Source organism: Sceloporus undulatus, chromosome 2 (assembly GCF_019175285.1).
Source record: "Sceloporus undulatus isolate JIND9_A2432 ecotype Alabama chromosome 2, SceUnd_v1.1, whole genome shotgun sequence".
NCBI classification, from domain to species: Eukaryota; Metazoa; Chordata; class Lepidosauria; order Squamata; family Phrynosomatidae; genus Sceloporus; species Sceloporus undulatus.
In genome coordinates, this window is record NC_056523.1 from 297,022,725 (window position 1) to 297,038,446 (window position 15,722).

The 15,722-nt window shown below is 42.0% G+C and overlaps 1 protein-coding gene across 5 annotated transcripts in view; it reads right to left on the reverse strand.

The window, feature by feature from the left end:
- The window catches only part of KIF2A (kinesin family member 2A), an 81,131-nt gene extending 70,807 nt beyond the window's left edge, over window positions 1-10,324 (reverse strand). For all 5 annotated transcript variants that reach the window (XM_042450312.1, XM_042450309.1, XM_042450310.1 and 2 more), the window contains exon 1: window positions 10,047-10,324. In XM_042450312.1, the coding sequence (XP_042306246.1) occupies window positions 10,047-10,110 (64 nt within the window). In that variant the 5' untranslated portion in view covers window positions 10,111-10,324. The remainder of the gene's footprint in view (window positions 1-10,046) is intronic.
- Window positions 10,325-15,722: the final 5,398 nt, after the last annotated feature.

The window sequence follows — 15,722 nt, forward strand, 5'->3', positions numbered from 1 at the left end:
ATTGAGTGACCAGGGAACTGTTCTATGTAAATAAGAACTTTTCCATTTTTGTGTTCTCACAAGTATGTTAAGTTTTCTTTCATAGTTGCTATCAAGACTATTCTAGAAATTTTGCATAATTGGGCAATTTGACTAAGTATTTACAATAAACAATAAGTCATTTTCAAAACAAGTGGGGTGGACAGAACAATGGGACAAAACAAGCGACTGTGGTTATAAATTCAAAAGACAATTCTGCTAACAAGTACCAATTACAACGCTTGATGTTTTTCATTGCATAATAAGTTGCAGAGAAAATGTGTACACTTATGAACAAGACCAGCTTTTCACATGTTAAATTATGAGACTCTATGGATTCCCAATTTTTGCTGAACATATTGACACTCTACTTGTCCTACAGATTTTAATAACTTCCTCCACAAATGAACTGCACAACAGAAACACCTTCAGATTACTACCTGTTGGCATGGACTGTCTAAATACGAAAAGGATATTCTTCCTTGAGGCCTAGACGGTGGGCATGTTCAGTGGTCACCCCATTCTAGTAGGATGTATTGCAAAGTAACAATTTAATATCAGAATTTTTACACATATCCTACATATATATCTACTTTTAAATTATATTCCCATGAATTGGAATATAACTGATGCCAGTGTTGTTTGATCCTATGCTTTTATTATATGGGTTACATGTGAAGGCTGGAAAGACAAACATTCACCATCCAATGGTCAGAAGATATTATTGCTGTAACCAATGACTGTGTAAGTACAGATGTAAATCACAAGAAAATGTATTTGGAGATGTGTGGTCAGCTTATATTAATGTACATATCTATGTATTCCTTTCCCCTTTCTCCCCCCCCCCAAACCTTTTTCTTTTTCATTCTCTCTTCCTTTTTTGTAATTATATTTTAAAAATTAAATTAAACATTATTTTTAATGAAAGGCCATTTCTGTGCAGTAAGATGGAAGTTATTACAAAGGGTGGAAAGGTTTTTTTTATTATTTCAAAATAGTTATAAATACAACACTCCAAAAGGTACTTGGTTATTGTTATAAGTGCATTTGTTCACTTTCATATTGCTGAAAAGTAACTAAAACAGTTACTTTCTGGTACTTTTTAAAGAAACATTATCCCTCCTTATATTACAATGTAACTTGGTTATATCTCAGTCTGTTTCAGTATAGAAAGATGTAAAGAAATCAAGTAGTAGCTTTGAAACTAAGTGGGGAGATGAGCTGTCACAGACACAATTCATTTTCTGATGAAATGGACTCTGTCCACACAAGCATAAAAATATAAAATCTAAAAATATAAAATATAAAAATATAAAATATAAAAATAAAAAATCTGCCTGAGAATTCTAAATACCCCTCCTTAAAACTGCAAATCCCAGAATGCAACAGGAGGCAGCTAGAGCAGTCAAAGTGGAATAGTAGCACTATAAGAGTATAGTGTGATAAACACCTATGAATCTCTCTAGAGGACAGCCCCAGGACGCTGATGGATCCAGATGGATTCCTGACGGTTCTTGGGATTTTCATGTTCCCTCAGCAGGCAACTGGGTTGAAGTAGCTGACCTCTGGAATGGGGAAATGGCCAGGACAGTGGACACAATCACTCCTGAGCATTCTTCCTTATGGACTGGAGCCAAACCAACCCCCCTGGTTTTCCAGGGAGTAAATGTTGATGAAGTGAGTGAGATGGAGAATCAAGTAACATTAGTGAAAGACTCAAAGCGAGTCTAATAGAACACTGGCTACAGCCTTTTTGAAGGCCTACTCCATGGCAGTGCGGGCAGCAAACAAATTATTTTTTGCTGCCACCATTGCATCTTACGGTGCTGTCCAGCAAAGCTGCTTTGACTAGTCAGAGCTTCATTACATAATGGTTCTTGAGTAGAAAATGCAAACCATTCAATAGCCTGTTGAACAGCACTTTGCAGATAGTCATTCAAATCCGCCCAAACTTGGATGCTGTAGTTTACAATGCCAGTGACTGTAACCTTAGCTCCTGTCTAACCAGTGTTAATAGATGCTTGTACAGCCTGAAGATGTTGACAGTGTTCTTGGGAGAGATGAAAGCCACAACATGGGCTAAATCATTGCACTTCCTGGCTTATCAAACAAGCCAGACAGGGACTGAGTGTGCAGAAGAAAGGGGTAGACAGTATCTCCCTACAACAAGGCAACATTCCAATTTTCCTAAAGGAGGCAGTTGTGATGCCTTTCATCAAAAACCCATTCCTGAATCCCACTATAATGGATAATTATCAGCCTGTGTACAACCTACTATTTCGGGGCAAGGTATTAGAATGTGTGGTGGCCTCTCAACTCTAGGGGTTTCAGGATGAAATGGATCAGCAGTTCTCAACCTGTGGGTCATAACCCCTTTGGGGGTCAAACAACCCTTTCACAGGGGTTGCCTAAGACCATCAGAAAACACATATTTCTGATGATCTTAGGAGCCGAGACCATCGGTTGGGGGTCACCACAACATGAGGAACTGTATTAAAGGGTCGTGGCATTGGGAAGGTTGAGAACCACTAGTCTAGATCCATTTCAATCTGGTTTCAGGCCTGGCTGTGGGACAGAAACATCTTTGGTTGCCTTGTCAGATGACTTAGGGAACTGAACAGGAGGAATGTGTCCTGCCGGACCTCTCAGTGGCATTCGATACCATCAACCATGGTATCCTTCTAGGCCATCTCACTGGGATGAGAGTTAGATGCGTTGTTTTAGAGTTGGAGGAGTGAACCCAGGTGGTGCTGGGGAACTCTGTTCGACTCACTGGTGACTAGCCTTTGAGGTCCCAAAGGGTTCAGTTTTGTCCCCCATGCTATTTAACATATACAATAGGCCCTTGGTATCCACTGAGGTTTAGTTCTACGATCCCTTGTGGATACCAAAATTCATGAATGGTCAAGTCCCATTAAATGGATTGGCATAGTGAAATGGCATCCCTTACATAAAAGGGCAAAATCAAGCTTTGCTTTTTGGTATTTCAATATATGTTAATATTTTCAAGCCATGTTTGCTGAATCCATGCACAAAGAATCTGGGAGTAGAAAGGGCAATCTGTATATTAAAGAGTTGGGAGACGTCATCTGATGGCTGAATGGCCATCTGTCGAGGATGCATTGATTGAGAGCTCCTGTATGGCAGGGGGTTGGACTGGACGGCCCTTGTGGTCTCTTCCAACTCTATGATTCTATGAAGTTTTGAAATGCAGTGCATGTGGACAATACCCAACTCTACTACTTCTTTCCACCCCAATCCAAGGAGGCTGTCCTGGTCATAAAACAGTGTCTGTTATCAGTAATGGACTGGCTGAGGGCAAACAAATTGAAACTTAATCCAGACAAGTCAGAGGTGCTCCTGGTCAGTCAGAGAATAGAGATTCAGTCTGTGTTAGCTAGAGTTATACTTCCTCTGAAGTTTGCAATTCCCCCTGAAGTTCGCAATTTGGAGGGTTCTCCTGGAATTAGTTTTGAACCTGGAGGCCCTGGAGTTTCTGCAGTGGCCAGGAATGCTTTTGAACATTTAAAGCTTGTGCAGCAACTGTACCTGTTCCTGGAAACACTAGCAGCCACAGTAGTACATGCCTTAGTTACACTGTTTGGACTATAATACATTCTAATTGGGACTGCCTTTGAAGTGTATTCAGAAACTTCAGCTGATCTAAACAGATGCAGCCAGACTGTTAACCAGGGCAAGCTACTGAGACCATACTATGCCACTGTAAACTATTGTTAGTTTGACTCCCAGCACAATGAAAGTGCTGGTTATGACCTCCAAAGCACTTTATGCCGCAGGTTCAGAATATCTGTCAGACTGTATCTCTCTGTCCAAGACAACCTGGGCTCTGGGGTCATCAGGAGAGTTCCTTCTCTCAACCCCATCTCCATCACAAGCACAGTTGGTGGGGAGCAAGAAAGGGCCTTCTCAGTCACTGCCCCTAGACTCTGTAACTCCCTTCCCAGGAAAGCCAGAATGGCCCTCTCCTTGTTCTCCTTCTGTTGGTAGGCTAAACCATTTTATTCACATAGGCTTTTAAGGTAGAAAGTTTTTAAAGAATGAGCTAGGGGGTTGTTGTATTGTTTTAACTGAAATGTTTTGAAGAACCTTTTTTTAATTGTATTTTTTGAATTTGTATAAATTTTGTATTTTTCTATAAATCTGTATTTTATGTGAATTGTTTTAATATTGTAAATAGCTTAATTCTGTTTTAATGTTTTCTTTTATATGATTTTAAATGTATTGTTCTTTTAAGTTGTGAGCCACTTTGAGTCCCAATTTTGTAGAAATATAAATAAATATGATGGGAATAATGATAACAACAACAGTATTATTACTCAAGTCCAAATATTTTCAGAATCTCAAAGGGCAATAAGGCTTCTCTCAAGGCTTTGCCCAGTTTTTAGGACTATACCCCAAAGCGAGGAGGGTGTATGTGTGTACATAGACTTCTCTCTCTCTCCATAATGGTCACCACACACATTATTTTTCAATGTTTACTTGGACTGAATAACACAGGAAAATAATTAAGTGAACATCAAATTTGTGTTGTCTATAAATATTGCCTCTGGGACCTTTCTGTTGCTTCTTCTACTCATGCTAGGTCCTTAGTACTGCACATCAACAGGAAGCATTGTTGTGATGAATTATGAGGTAATGCTAGTAGCTGTAGAAAATTGATGAGTGTTGTTTGCCCAGTTTGGAAGGCAAGTGTACTAAAATTTATGGCAGCTAGACCAAAATTGTGCCACACACTAGTCTGGTTGCAAATACAACAGAACTCTTTCATTAATCCAAATAGTCTTTAAAAGATGATAGCAACCAGCAAAGCTCAGGATTCTGAATAAAGCTTGTAGATCAACACTGTCACCCAAAACCAAGGATACATTCAGAATAGGGTACATCATGGACACCCCAGAAAGTTCTACAAGGCATGCATACTGGTGGGCCCACATTCACAATAAATACTGAGAGGGAAATTCCATGCCTAGTTCTTAACCAAATCAGTCAATTGTTTCCTTTTGTTCCTATATTTGAATATAATTAGCATATTGGTTTCTAGTCAAGAAGTTTATTGGATGTTTTCAAATTGCGGGCTTTGTTTTTATGGTGGCTTTTGGTTGGAATTAATGAGATAAAGTCATTTGAAGGTAATGCTGTATATTTAAAGGGAAAGAGAATGATGAGTTGTATCCTAACAGTCAGGTTTTGTCAGCCCTGACTCATCCATATCCAGATAGCCAACAAAATTTGACAGGATAGTTAGAAACTGAGAAAATCCCAAAACTAGGAAGTAAAGAAATGCCCTTCTCTATGCTATCCACTGTACTAGACATAAAATATAAATATGTGGTTTTTAGCTGTGATCATTTTCTCAGAAAACAAACAAAACAAAACCTTCCAAAGGGTGATCCAAACTGGAATTCTAATCTGTCTACCATTTCCCATCATCTTAAACAATGTTTCCTCGCAGAGTTCAAAATGTACATCGAGGGTGGGCAAGCATGTGGCCCACAGATCATATGTGACCCCCACCTTATTTATGTATCCCCTACATAACCCTAAGCCCCTACTCCTGCTTATATTATATATATTCATGGAGAACTTTGAGAGCAGTGAATATCCTCTAAAGCAGTGATACTCAAAGCGATTGTCTGTTGACCAGAGGCAATAATGAAGTGTGTTTTCAGGAAAGAAATAATTGTAACCAAGGAGTAAAAACATGGTTCTGGTCTCTCCCACATTAGAAACAAAAAAGTGCCAGTCCCCCACATTAGATAGCTGACCTTATTTCATTATTTCTGTAGGGTTTAGGGTTGTCGTCCCTGCCCCCCGTTGCAAAAAAAACCCTCTGGAAGTGAATGTCAAAATTGGAAATGAAATGCTTGTCACTTCATTTTTTAAAAAAATATAACGAAGTGCTGCCTTTTTGGAGGGAGAGTGGACAGGAGTGTCCAATTTATCCCTGCACTCATTCATGTTTCCCACCCTTGATGCATGTGGAGCACCAGAAGATGGCAGAAACCACTTATGGGGCATTTTGGAATAAGGAAGTAGCAGTCATGTACCCTTTCTATGGTCCTGTGAAAGTGATTTCTACTTCTGGGAAAAGTAACCAAGTAACAATTGTGATGACTTTTTATTACCAGTTAAGATCTTTTCACTTGACCAAAGCTTCAAACATGTCACTTAAAATGGGTTTAACTAAAGATTTGACAGAATATACTGATCTTAATTTGATTGCGCCAATTTTATGCATAGTATTATTTGCATTTGTATGATTAGCTGCTGATAACTTCCCTGATATGTCTAAAAACTGAAAAGTGGGCATATAAATCATTCAACAAATAAATGCAGAAGCAACTTCAGTCTTCCGTACAGTAGCTGAATACACCAACTGCAAAAACTAGCACATTTTATTGTACAAATGTTAATTTAATTGACTACAAGTTTCACCCAGTGTATTTGCTGCAATACCTTTTAAACCCACTGATCCATATACACCATTATTGTAGTAACTGATATTCAACTTTTTGACATTAACTAGTTAACTTCCACAGTGTCTGACTCTGCAAAAATTGTATTGGTAGAATCTTTTTTTAAAAAATTATTTTAAAATACCTGTGTACTGTGTCTTTTTATGCTCTTATAACAAAGCTGTGAATTTTACTGCTCTCTTGCATTACTCAGGCATCGAATAAAAATGCCAAGGGACTGAGAAGTTGCAAATCACATTTCTAATAGAAATGTTCTAATCGCTAACAACTAAAATAATCAACTCCTATACTACAGAAGGGCAATTTTATACTAAGCTTGCTTGCATCTATGGAAAACTACAGCAACTGATTCTGCCAGGAAACACAACATTTTTTTTTAAGAGAGAAAAGATAATATCGGAGTCTACATAAACATCTTCTCAGGTGGTTTCATTCATAAGGCAGTTTTAAAGATCAGCTAGGGAAAAAACATCTTTTTTAAAACCAGCCAAGCGAACTGTAGAAAATGTATCTAGGTGAGTTTTCACACATCCCCATGCGGTTTATTTAATAGGTAAAAATATTATCCCTCTGGATATTATCAGTGTCAATATACTGAGTATCTGCTTGATTCTGAAGAGATGTACAATTATCCAGTTCCTATTGTGTTACAGAACTGGGAGGTGAAGCAGATTATAATCAAACGAAGTTATTTCTGTGAACCAAAGGTGATTTTAGACTCATTTTCTTCCAGCATCAGCCGCCCTGTCAAACGACTTTTGAAAGAAAGAATCTCAAAAGCACTTGGAAAGATGGCAAGTGTCTAATGAGAAGTGCCCCGATCGAATAAGTAAACTATTATATCAATCAATCAAAACAGTAATCTTAAACCATTTTCTCTTTATTTTAAATAGTTTTAAGATCTAGTCCTTAAACTGTCTAGATGTAGCAGAGAATAGCTTCACGGAGGAATCTGGCATTCGCGTGCTCCTCTTCCTCCACCACTAGCTGCAGCAAGAGTTTTACTTGTTATAACCAACTGAAGGAGGATGGGAATCAGGACAGGATGCAACATTTCCATGGCAGAAACTACTTCTGCTCAATCAGAAGATATAATTATCTTGCCTACTTAGTTCTCCCAACTCTATCCTCTGTGGGGAAAAAGGAAAACATCCTTTGGTCACTTTGAAGCTGGAATAAAAACAAGAATTTTACCCTGCTTATAGGACACAACTGATCACTAAAGAGCTCCATCTCACTCCATCTCTAACACTCCATTATTATATGAGCATCTGCAGTGGTAAGGTACAATAAGAACACAGGCCCTAAGGGCTGAAAGAGAAAGCACGGTCAACAGTACTATGAGCTTTCTTCTCCCTTTTAATACATCAGCATTGTATCCCACAGCCACCAAATAAACATCAGGTATCCTTCTGTATTTTGTGGAGTATCCAGGACTGATGGATGGGCATCCTTCCAGAAGGAACCTCCACCTAACCAGACCCCACCCCACCATCACAAAAGCCAGCAAGGAACAAGCCAAGAGCATCTCTCATGATTAGAGCTGGGCCCATATTCTCTCCATTTGGAGCCCCCCTCACTGCAGAAATACTTTGGTTTGACACCACTTTAACTGCCATGGCTCAATGCTACTGAATTCTGGGAAGGGTAGTTTGTTGTGGCACCAGAGCTCAGTCACCATACAAACATCAGATACCGTTCTGTATTTCTTGGAGCATTCAAGCCTGCTGGATGGGCATCCTTCCAGAGCATCGCCATGGTAGCCCTGGTGCCACAACAAACTATAATTCCCAGAATTCCACAGCACTGAGCCATGGCAGCTAAAAATGGTGTCAAACCGGAATATTTCTGCAGCATGGATGCAGCCTATATTATATCCATGTGAGGAAGTAGGCTCAGGTCTACCAAAGCTCATGCTACCAGCTTCGTTTGTTCAGCCAGTCTCAAAGGGACTAGAAGATCCCTTGGCATTCTATACTGTACCCTCATTATTCAAAGGTAACTGTTCCAAACCTTCGCAAGCCCAGGAACTTCATCTCCATCCCTACATAGGAATCATGGGGGCAAAAATGACGAAAACCTGAATCCGGGCAGGAGATTCATCCCTGCTGAATGGAGGAGGGGAAGAAAGACAAAACATCCGGGTGTTGAGAGGGCAATGCTCTGGCTTCGCCCCACACAAGACAGCAAGATTTCTGTTGAATAACTGGGAGAAAGGGAAAGAGAGGGAGAGAGATGAAGCTCACAAGGCATCCCTCTGCTGTTCAGGGAACCATAATCCCAGCTGGTCCTCCATGCAGGCGTTTCCCACACTCTTCTGTGTGGCGGCATATTTTCCCAAGGCACTTGTTGAAGGGAAAGAGTTGGGGGCTCCTCCTGCAAGGGATCAGGGTGACTAGATGTCCTCACCGCAAAGGAGGACCAGGCCCACTAAATTAGAGGGCCTTCAAGGAAAAATGGAAGGCATGACCCAATATAAAAAGGCCCCAAACTCAAAACATATAAATAAGTATAAATCCATGCTTCTTCACCATGACCAAAACGGAGGGCATTTTGAAATCCCTTCTGGACAGAAAGGGGGTCCGGGAAAAGGAGGACGCCTGGTCACCCTGCAAGGGATGGAGGCCAGCCCTCCTTCCACAACCTCCTTGACACAAACATACACACAGGAAACACACCTCACCTCTCTCACCTCAGCCTCCCTAGATCGCCCTTTCCTCTGGTGGTCCCCACCCACCCATTCAACCCTTCCTACATCCCTCTCAGAGCCACAACACACACCCCTCTCTTAGGCCACAAAGGGTCACGCCCTTCCCAGGCCCCCCTTCGCCATCTCCAAGCAGCCCCCCCCCCACAAACACACACACATAGATACAGATGCAAACAGGGAGACCAGATGTCCCCAACGCAAAGGAGGACAACCAGGGGAAATGGAGGACACCTAAAGGCCAGAAAGACACACATAAAATCCTATCAAAAGCCCCTCGTACAAATCTATCTATCTATCTATCTATCTATATATTAAGCCCTGCTGATAAGGGAGGACCTGGGCAGGAAGAGACTTCGGGAAGGGAGGGCGCGTCCGGGAAAAGGAGGACGGCCTGCTCTCTCTCTCTCTCTCTCTCTCCCTCCTCTCCAGCACTGCAGCAACCTCCCTCCCTGCATTGCCGCCCATCCTGTCTCTCCGCCGCTGGGGTCCAGTCACAAACCCCTTCCTTCCTTCCTGCCTTCCTTCCTTGTCAGTCAACACCATCGCTATAGAAACCGCCCTGGCTACGGCGGCCGCAGAGGGACAAAACAACAGCAGCGACCCTCTCTGCCCCGGCGACCCCGGCATGGCGCCCGACGACAATGGGCCCCGCGACCGCCGCCCTTCCTTCCCTCCCTCAGAAAAAGGAGGAGAAGCGGAGGGAAGGAGGGAGGGAAGGCGCCTCGCATCCCTCCATCTCCGTCCGCGACCGACCCCCGCCATCCTTCCGCCCCACACACACGCCCCCTGCCTCCCTGCCTCCCTGGGCTGCCCAGGCTCACCATCGCTGCGCTTGATCTCCACATAGATCCCTATCTGGATCTTGCCGAAGTTGGCCGTCGCCATCGCGTCATAGAGAAGAAGGACGGGGGGGGAGAGGGAGCGGAGGAGGAGGAGGAGAAGCGGCGGCTCTTCTGCGTTGAGGGTAGCGGCGGCGGCGGCGGCGGCGGCGGCGGCAGGAGCAGCAACGGCCGTTTCTACGGGGAAGGAGGGGGAAGGGGAGGAGGAGGAGGAGGAAGAAAAAAGGCGCCGGCCGGATACAACAGTGGCCGCGAGCGGCTGCGCCTGCGCAGAGAGTGGAGGCGTCACGGCCGGACCCGGCTGAGGGAGTGGGAGGGGCGAGAGGGGGCGGGGACACGAATGGGGCACCTCTGGCACTGAAGGGGCGGGGCCTCCAGGGTGACTGTTAACGCCCAGCAGAAGCTGCCCCTCTCTCCCCAAAGGCCTGGAGCCTCACCTCACACACATACACACATACTGTATATACATATGTCCCTACAGATATACACACACACATATATATAGATATACACACATGCACACATATATGTATATAAATAGATATATATATACACACATACATACAAACACCTGTATACATACATATGAATGCACACACATACACATATACACACATCTATATGCACACATAGAGAGAGAGACAAACATATACACATGCATTCATATGTATACACATATATATATTGCATTGCGTGACGATTATTTATCATTTGACATTTTTAACTTGTTGCCTGCTTTACTTTCTTGAACCCTTTTCCTGTACTGTTTTGTAACTATTTATATGTATTATGCTATCATTTCTTAGATTGTACGCCATGGGCAGGTTTACTTTATCCATTTTATTGTTTGTATGTACAGCACTGTGTAAATCTACAGTGCTATATAAATAAAGCATAATAATAATAATAATAATAATAATAATATGTATACAGATATATGTACTTTGGCCGCATCATGAGGGGAAATGAATCATTAGAAGAGACAATGATGCTAGGAGAGGTGGAAGACCACATGCCAGATGGTTAGATTTGACCAGGGAGGACACAGGCCTGGGCTGCAGCATCTGAGCAGAATCAAACTCAACTCAAAGGCGGTGAACAATAACAAATCCAAGAGTAGCTGTGTTGGCCATATAACAACGTACAGTATGATCCAAAATCTACAAATCCCACAAAGCAATGATACCTTTATTGGACCAGCCAAGATGCACATTATATACGTTGCTAGCCAATGGAGCTGGAAAAGCCTGCAACAACATCAACAAAGTGAGGTTCAGGGATAAGTGTGTGCTTACAAAGGCAAATAGATGCCAGGACTGAGATTTGCACGTTGGTTCAGCTGCAGCTCTCAGTCTACTGCACTGTCCAGTTTTACCAAGCGTGTCTTTGCTGCTTCTTAATAATGTCAGTGTTATTACTCACACAAGGCAGTGTCTTGTATTTAAAAGAGTTATAGTTCATATTCCGTCACATAGTTCAAGGTGACTATCCACCTTTGTGAGGCAATTAAAAGTGGGCAAAGTTTTCTGGGTTGTTTAGCACAACCAGAGATTCACATCTAGCAGGTCCCCCTCATTTTACCACTATAAACCTGAAGCTCAGCATGCTTTCAGTACTGTACCGTCACAATTTGCATCTTTTGTTGCTTTTCTGAAGTACTTTGGAAGTTGTTTTTCTGAATCACACAGGAGAGATTATCACACAGATGGGATAAAGATGGGATCTCTCCCCCTTCCTTATCCCGTCTTTGACTGCGATCCCGCAAAAGGCTTTCCGATCGCAGCTCTATTGTCCCAGCATTGAAGCGACATTGCAGTGAAGCGAACCCCTGTTAATGCAAAATGCTGGGCAATGCTGTTTCAATGACAGGATAGCGATGAAATCTACGCAACGTTGTTTGAAAGTCTTTTGCGCTATCACAGTCAGTGATGCTTTCTGGACAGGATAATAATGGGATAAGAGTGACATTGTATGAAAATCTCGCAATCAGACGGGGAAAAAACAGGACAAGGATGTTTTGTCCCCCGTCTGATAATCTCTAGGATTGTAGTTAAAGCTTCACCAGCCCAGTCAAGTGACCTGTAACAATAGCTCTTCAAGTACCACAAAAGAGTTTTTAACTCCTACACACAAAATCCCATAGTTGTACTTCACTATAATGAGTTTGGTTTTGATTACTAGCGTTCTTCCTTACCCTGAACTGAAAATATTTAACACAGATTGGAATTCCTATATTGTTCACTACTGCGACAACAAGTGTCTGTATGTGTGCATTTTTCCTTGTAAGATAAATAGTATTACTGGGAAGGTTTGGTATAGTAGGGCAAGAGAACAATAAGCCAAACCATCTGTTGTTACGGAAGCATAAAGATGACATGACTGGACCTAAAATATGGGCATTTCTGCTATGGCCTGTATTTGTAAACCTTCCTTTCTCCCCTTTGAGTAAAAGGTTTTCAACATTGTTAACTTCTTCTACACATACACAAAGCACACTTACTCAAAACTGGGCTTAAATATCCTCCTTTCAGCAGCTATTATAAAATGACCTCAGTGAAATTAATAGTTTCTGTGGATGGCTGTTCTTGCCTGAACAATTTTACCTTGTTAAAATGGAGAAAATCTGCTGCTAACTGACCAAAATACTGTAACTTGGTACCTATTCACATACCCATTCCACTCTCCTAATTCAACTAATTAAGACTATGGCTCCATCTGCACTACAGAATTAATGCAGTTTGACCCTGCTTTAACTGCCATGGCTCAATGCTATGGAATTCTGGGATTTGTAGTTTTGTGACCTATTTAGCCTTGTCACAAGGGAGGTCTGGTGCCGCAACAAACTACAAATCCCAAGATCCCATAGGCTGGCATTTAAAGCGGTGTCAAACTGCATTAATTTTGCAATGCGGCAACAGCCTATGTTCACATGGAACGATGACACTGAATGCAATTTCTACAAATGGGAGTGGAAAAAATTATCTCTTTTTTTTGTACTATTGAGTCTCTGTAGCAGAACAAAAATCTCTGCCACATATATACCCTATACGCTATCATGTACTAGACACCATCATTAAGTGCATACTCTGGATTGAGTTACCATCGGTAAGATCCCATCTTCTGTTATTCTTATGTACAGTGTCTGAAAAACATAAAACAATGAATAAAAGTATGTATTTGAAAATCCATAATTGCATAATAGAAAAGGCATGATTTAAAGACAGTTTGATAGTCCAACTGTCAGCTAAAAATGCACAATTTTGTTGCCCAGTATTTGTGGCTTCACTGAAGCAACAGCAGCAGCTGAGCTCCCTTGCAATCCCTCCTTCCTACTCAACCCCCTTTTAAGCATTTTTTTCACCGTATGGTGTGGCTTTTTAAAGCCACCTCCAGCTGGGTATAACACTTCATGAATAATACCATTAGGAAACAAGACCACAAAGTAGTGCAGATACAAAAACTGCTACATCTACAGAGATGCAAGGCTTTAAATATTTATTCTTGTTGCTCTGGAATAAAAGTTGCCTTTCATGTAAGAGCTTTAAAAACCCCCACCACAAATGCATGCACAACACATTCTGTTCCATTTCCTATAGTTCTGTCAGCAAAGAATTTTGACATAGATAGGTATTTTAATGGGACTTATTTTCCCATTTTTACAATAGCATTATTCTCTCCACTTTCCCAATTGGCTATAGCCAAGCCCACAAATATACTTAGAGGTACAGAATTTGAACATATTGGAACATATTGGATGTGGGATCCGCACCCTCGATTACCTGCAGAGGGGTGACCTCCGCTGTCTCCAATGGCATGTGCCATTCAAACCTATGAGGCTTGAATATACACAAACTTCTGTTTATGTGTGTGTGTGTGGGGGGGGTTATGGGACGGATCCCCTGCAAAAATGGAGGGCCAACTGTTCATTTCTACACACTCAAAATCAATATGCACATAGTTTTGTGTCTTACTCAAGATTTTAGCATTTCTCTTCTCTTTGGATATTCATATTCGGTTGATTGTCTCACTGTGAGAAATTAAGAGGGGATACAGACAAGCAGCTCCATGCCGCCTGTCTTTACCCCTTGTCAGTGCCACGCCAACCACACCACATGGCACTGACATGGTCCCTAAAAAGAAGCCGCCTAGAGTGGCTTCTTTTTAGAAGCGCCATAATGGGGCTTGTGCGCCTGATGCCACCGCTCCCTAACCCTTGCATGCCGTGGCAGCATAACAATGTCAGTGCCCTATGTACACGGTGCCGCTATTGTTACGTAAGTGCTGTGCAGCATCCGCACATTGCCGCACAGCGCTTACATCATGAGTGCGCCATTGGCGCACTTGCGACAACATTGCGGTGCCGAAAAAAGAACCTGTTTTTTCTGGGTTCTTTTTCCTCTGCAGTGACAGCGCACCATTTGGGGGCTGCACTGTTCCTGCAGATGAAACTAGGCCGCTGGCAGGCCGCTGTTTCTTGGCGGTCTATCCCGGGCCATAGTTATGCTTTAGGAGCAGTTGCACATTCTGGTTGCACTAGTACAAGGCAACCAACTCACACAATGTGCAAATCACAGCCTACCATGTATTTCAAGAAATGGAAGTACAGTGTGGCAAAGAGAAACACAAACGCATGTACAGCGCTGTGTAAATTTACAGCGCTTCATAAATAAAGGTTAATAATAATAATAATAATAATAAAGGGAAACATGTCTACACTTACCTTGAATAGCAAACCATAACTCAGAGGTTGAGCGAATGTTTTGTACAGCTGGCCCTCCTATCCAAGCACCCATGCCTTGAAAATATTCAAGCACCCACACCTTGAAAATATTAAAATATGTATGTAAAGAAAGCTTGATTTTTCAATTTTATATAGGGGACATCATTTTACTATCCACGGTATTTAATGGGACATGCACATTCACAGATTTTGGTATCATGGAGGGTGCTGGAACTAAACTCCAGCAGATACCAAGGGCACGCTGTATATAGAAAGTCTCATATTCAATATCCATGTTAGAAAATAGTCCTGTCTGAAAAACTGGGGAAGGAATTGCGATAGATGACCTGAGCTGATATAAGCCACCTTCCTGTACAGCAAAGATCCTAATCATTAAAAAAAAAAAAAAATCTTGGGGAAACTTGTTAACACTAACCAATAGTTATGACATAATCTTTTATGTACTAAGGTCCCTTTCAAGGGGTATCTCAAGCAGCAGCCTGTAGCTGCAAGTAAAACAAAGGTCTAGTTTGAGAAACAGCCATCGCTTTTTTGATTAACAGAAGCTGTAGCAAAGCTGCATAAGTCAACCTGCCTGCAATATTCAAATTATAACCCATATAAGGCTCTTTAACAGGTGTGGGGCTGGTCCTGATTGGTAATGTTGTAGAACAGCCAGCATTTACAGGACTGGACTACTTGAACATTTTGATTATAAGAAACAATGGCTTCATAAGCCACCCCCCCTCAGATTTCCCACTAACACTCTCTAGGCTTAGCTGATTCCCTTGCAGTAACAGGATAATGTTGAAAGGGAGGTTCTGTATCCTGACTGCTACTGTTTGTTTTCAGGAAGGTGTATCTTGGCTTTCTTCAACTGGATACTCACCAGAGTAGGGTTGCCATAATGGAGGACCTCCGAACCGGGACAAATGTAG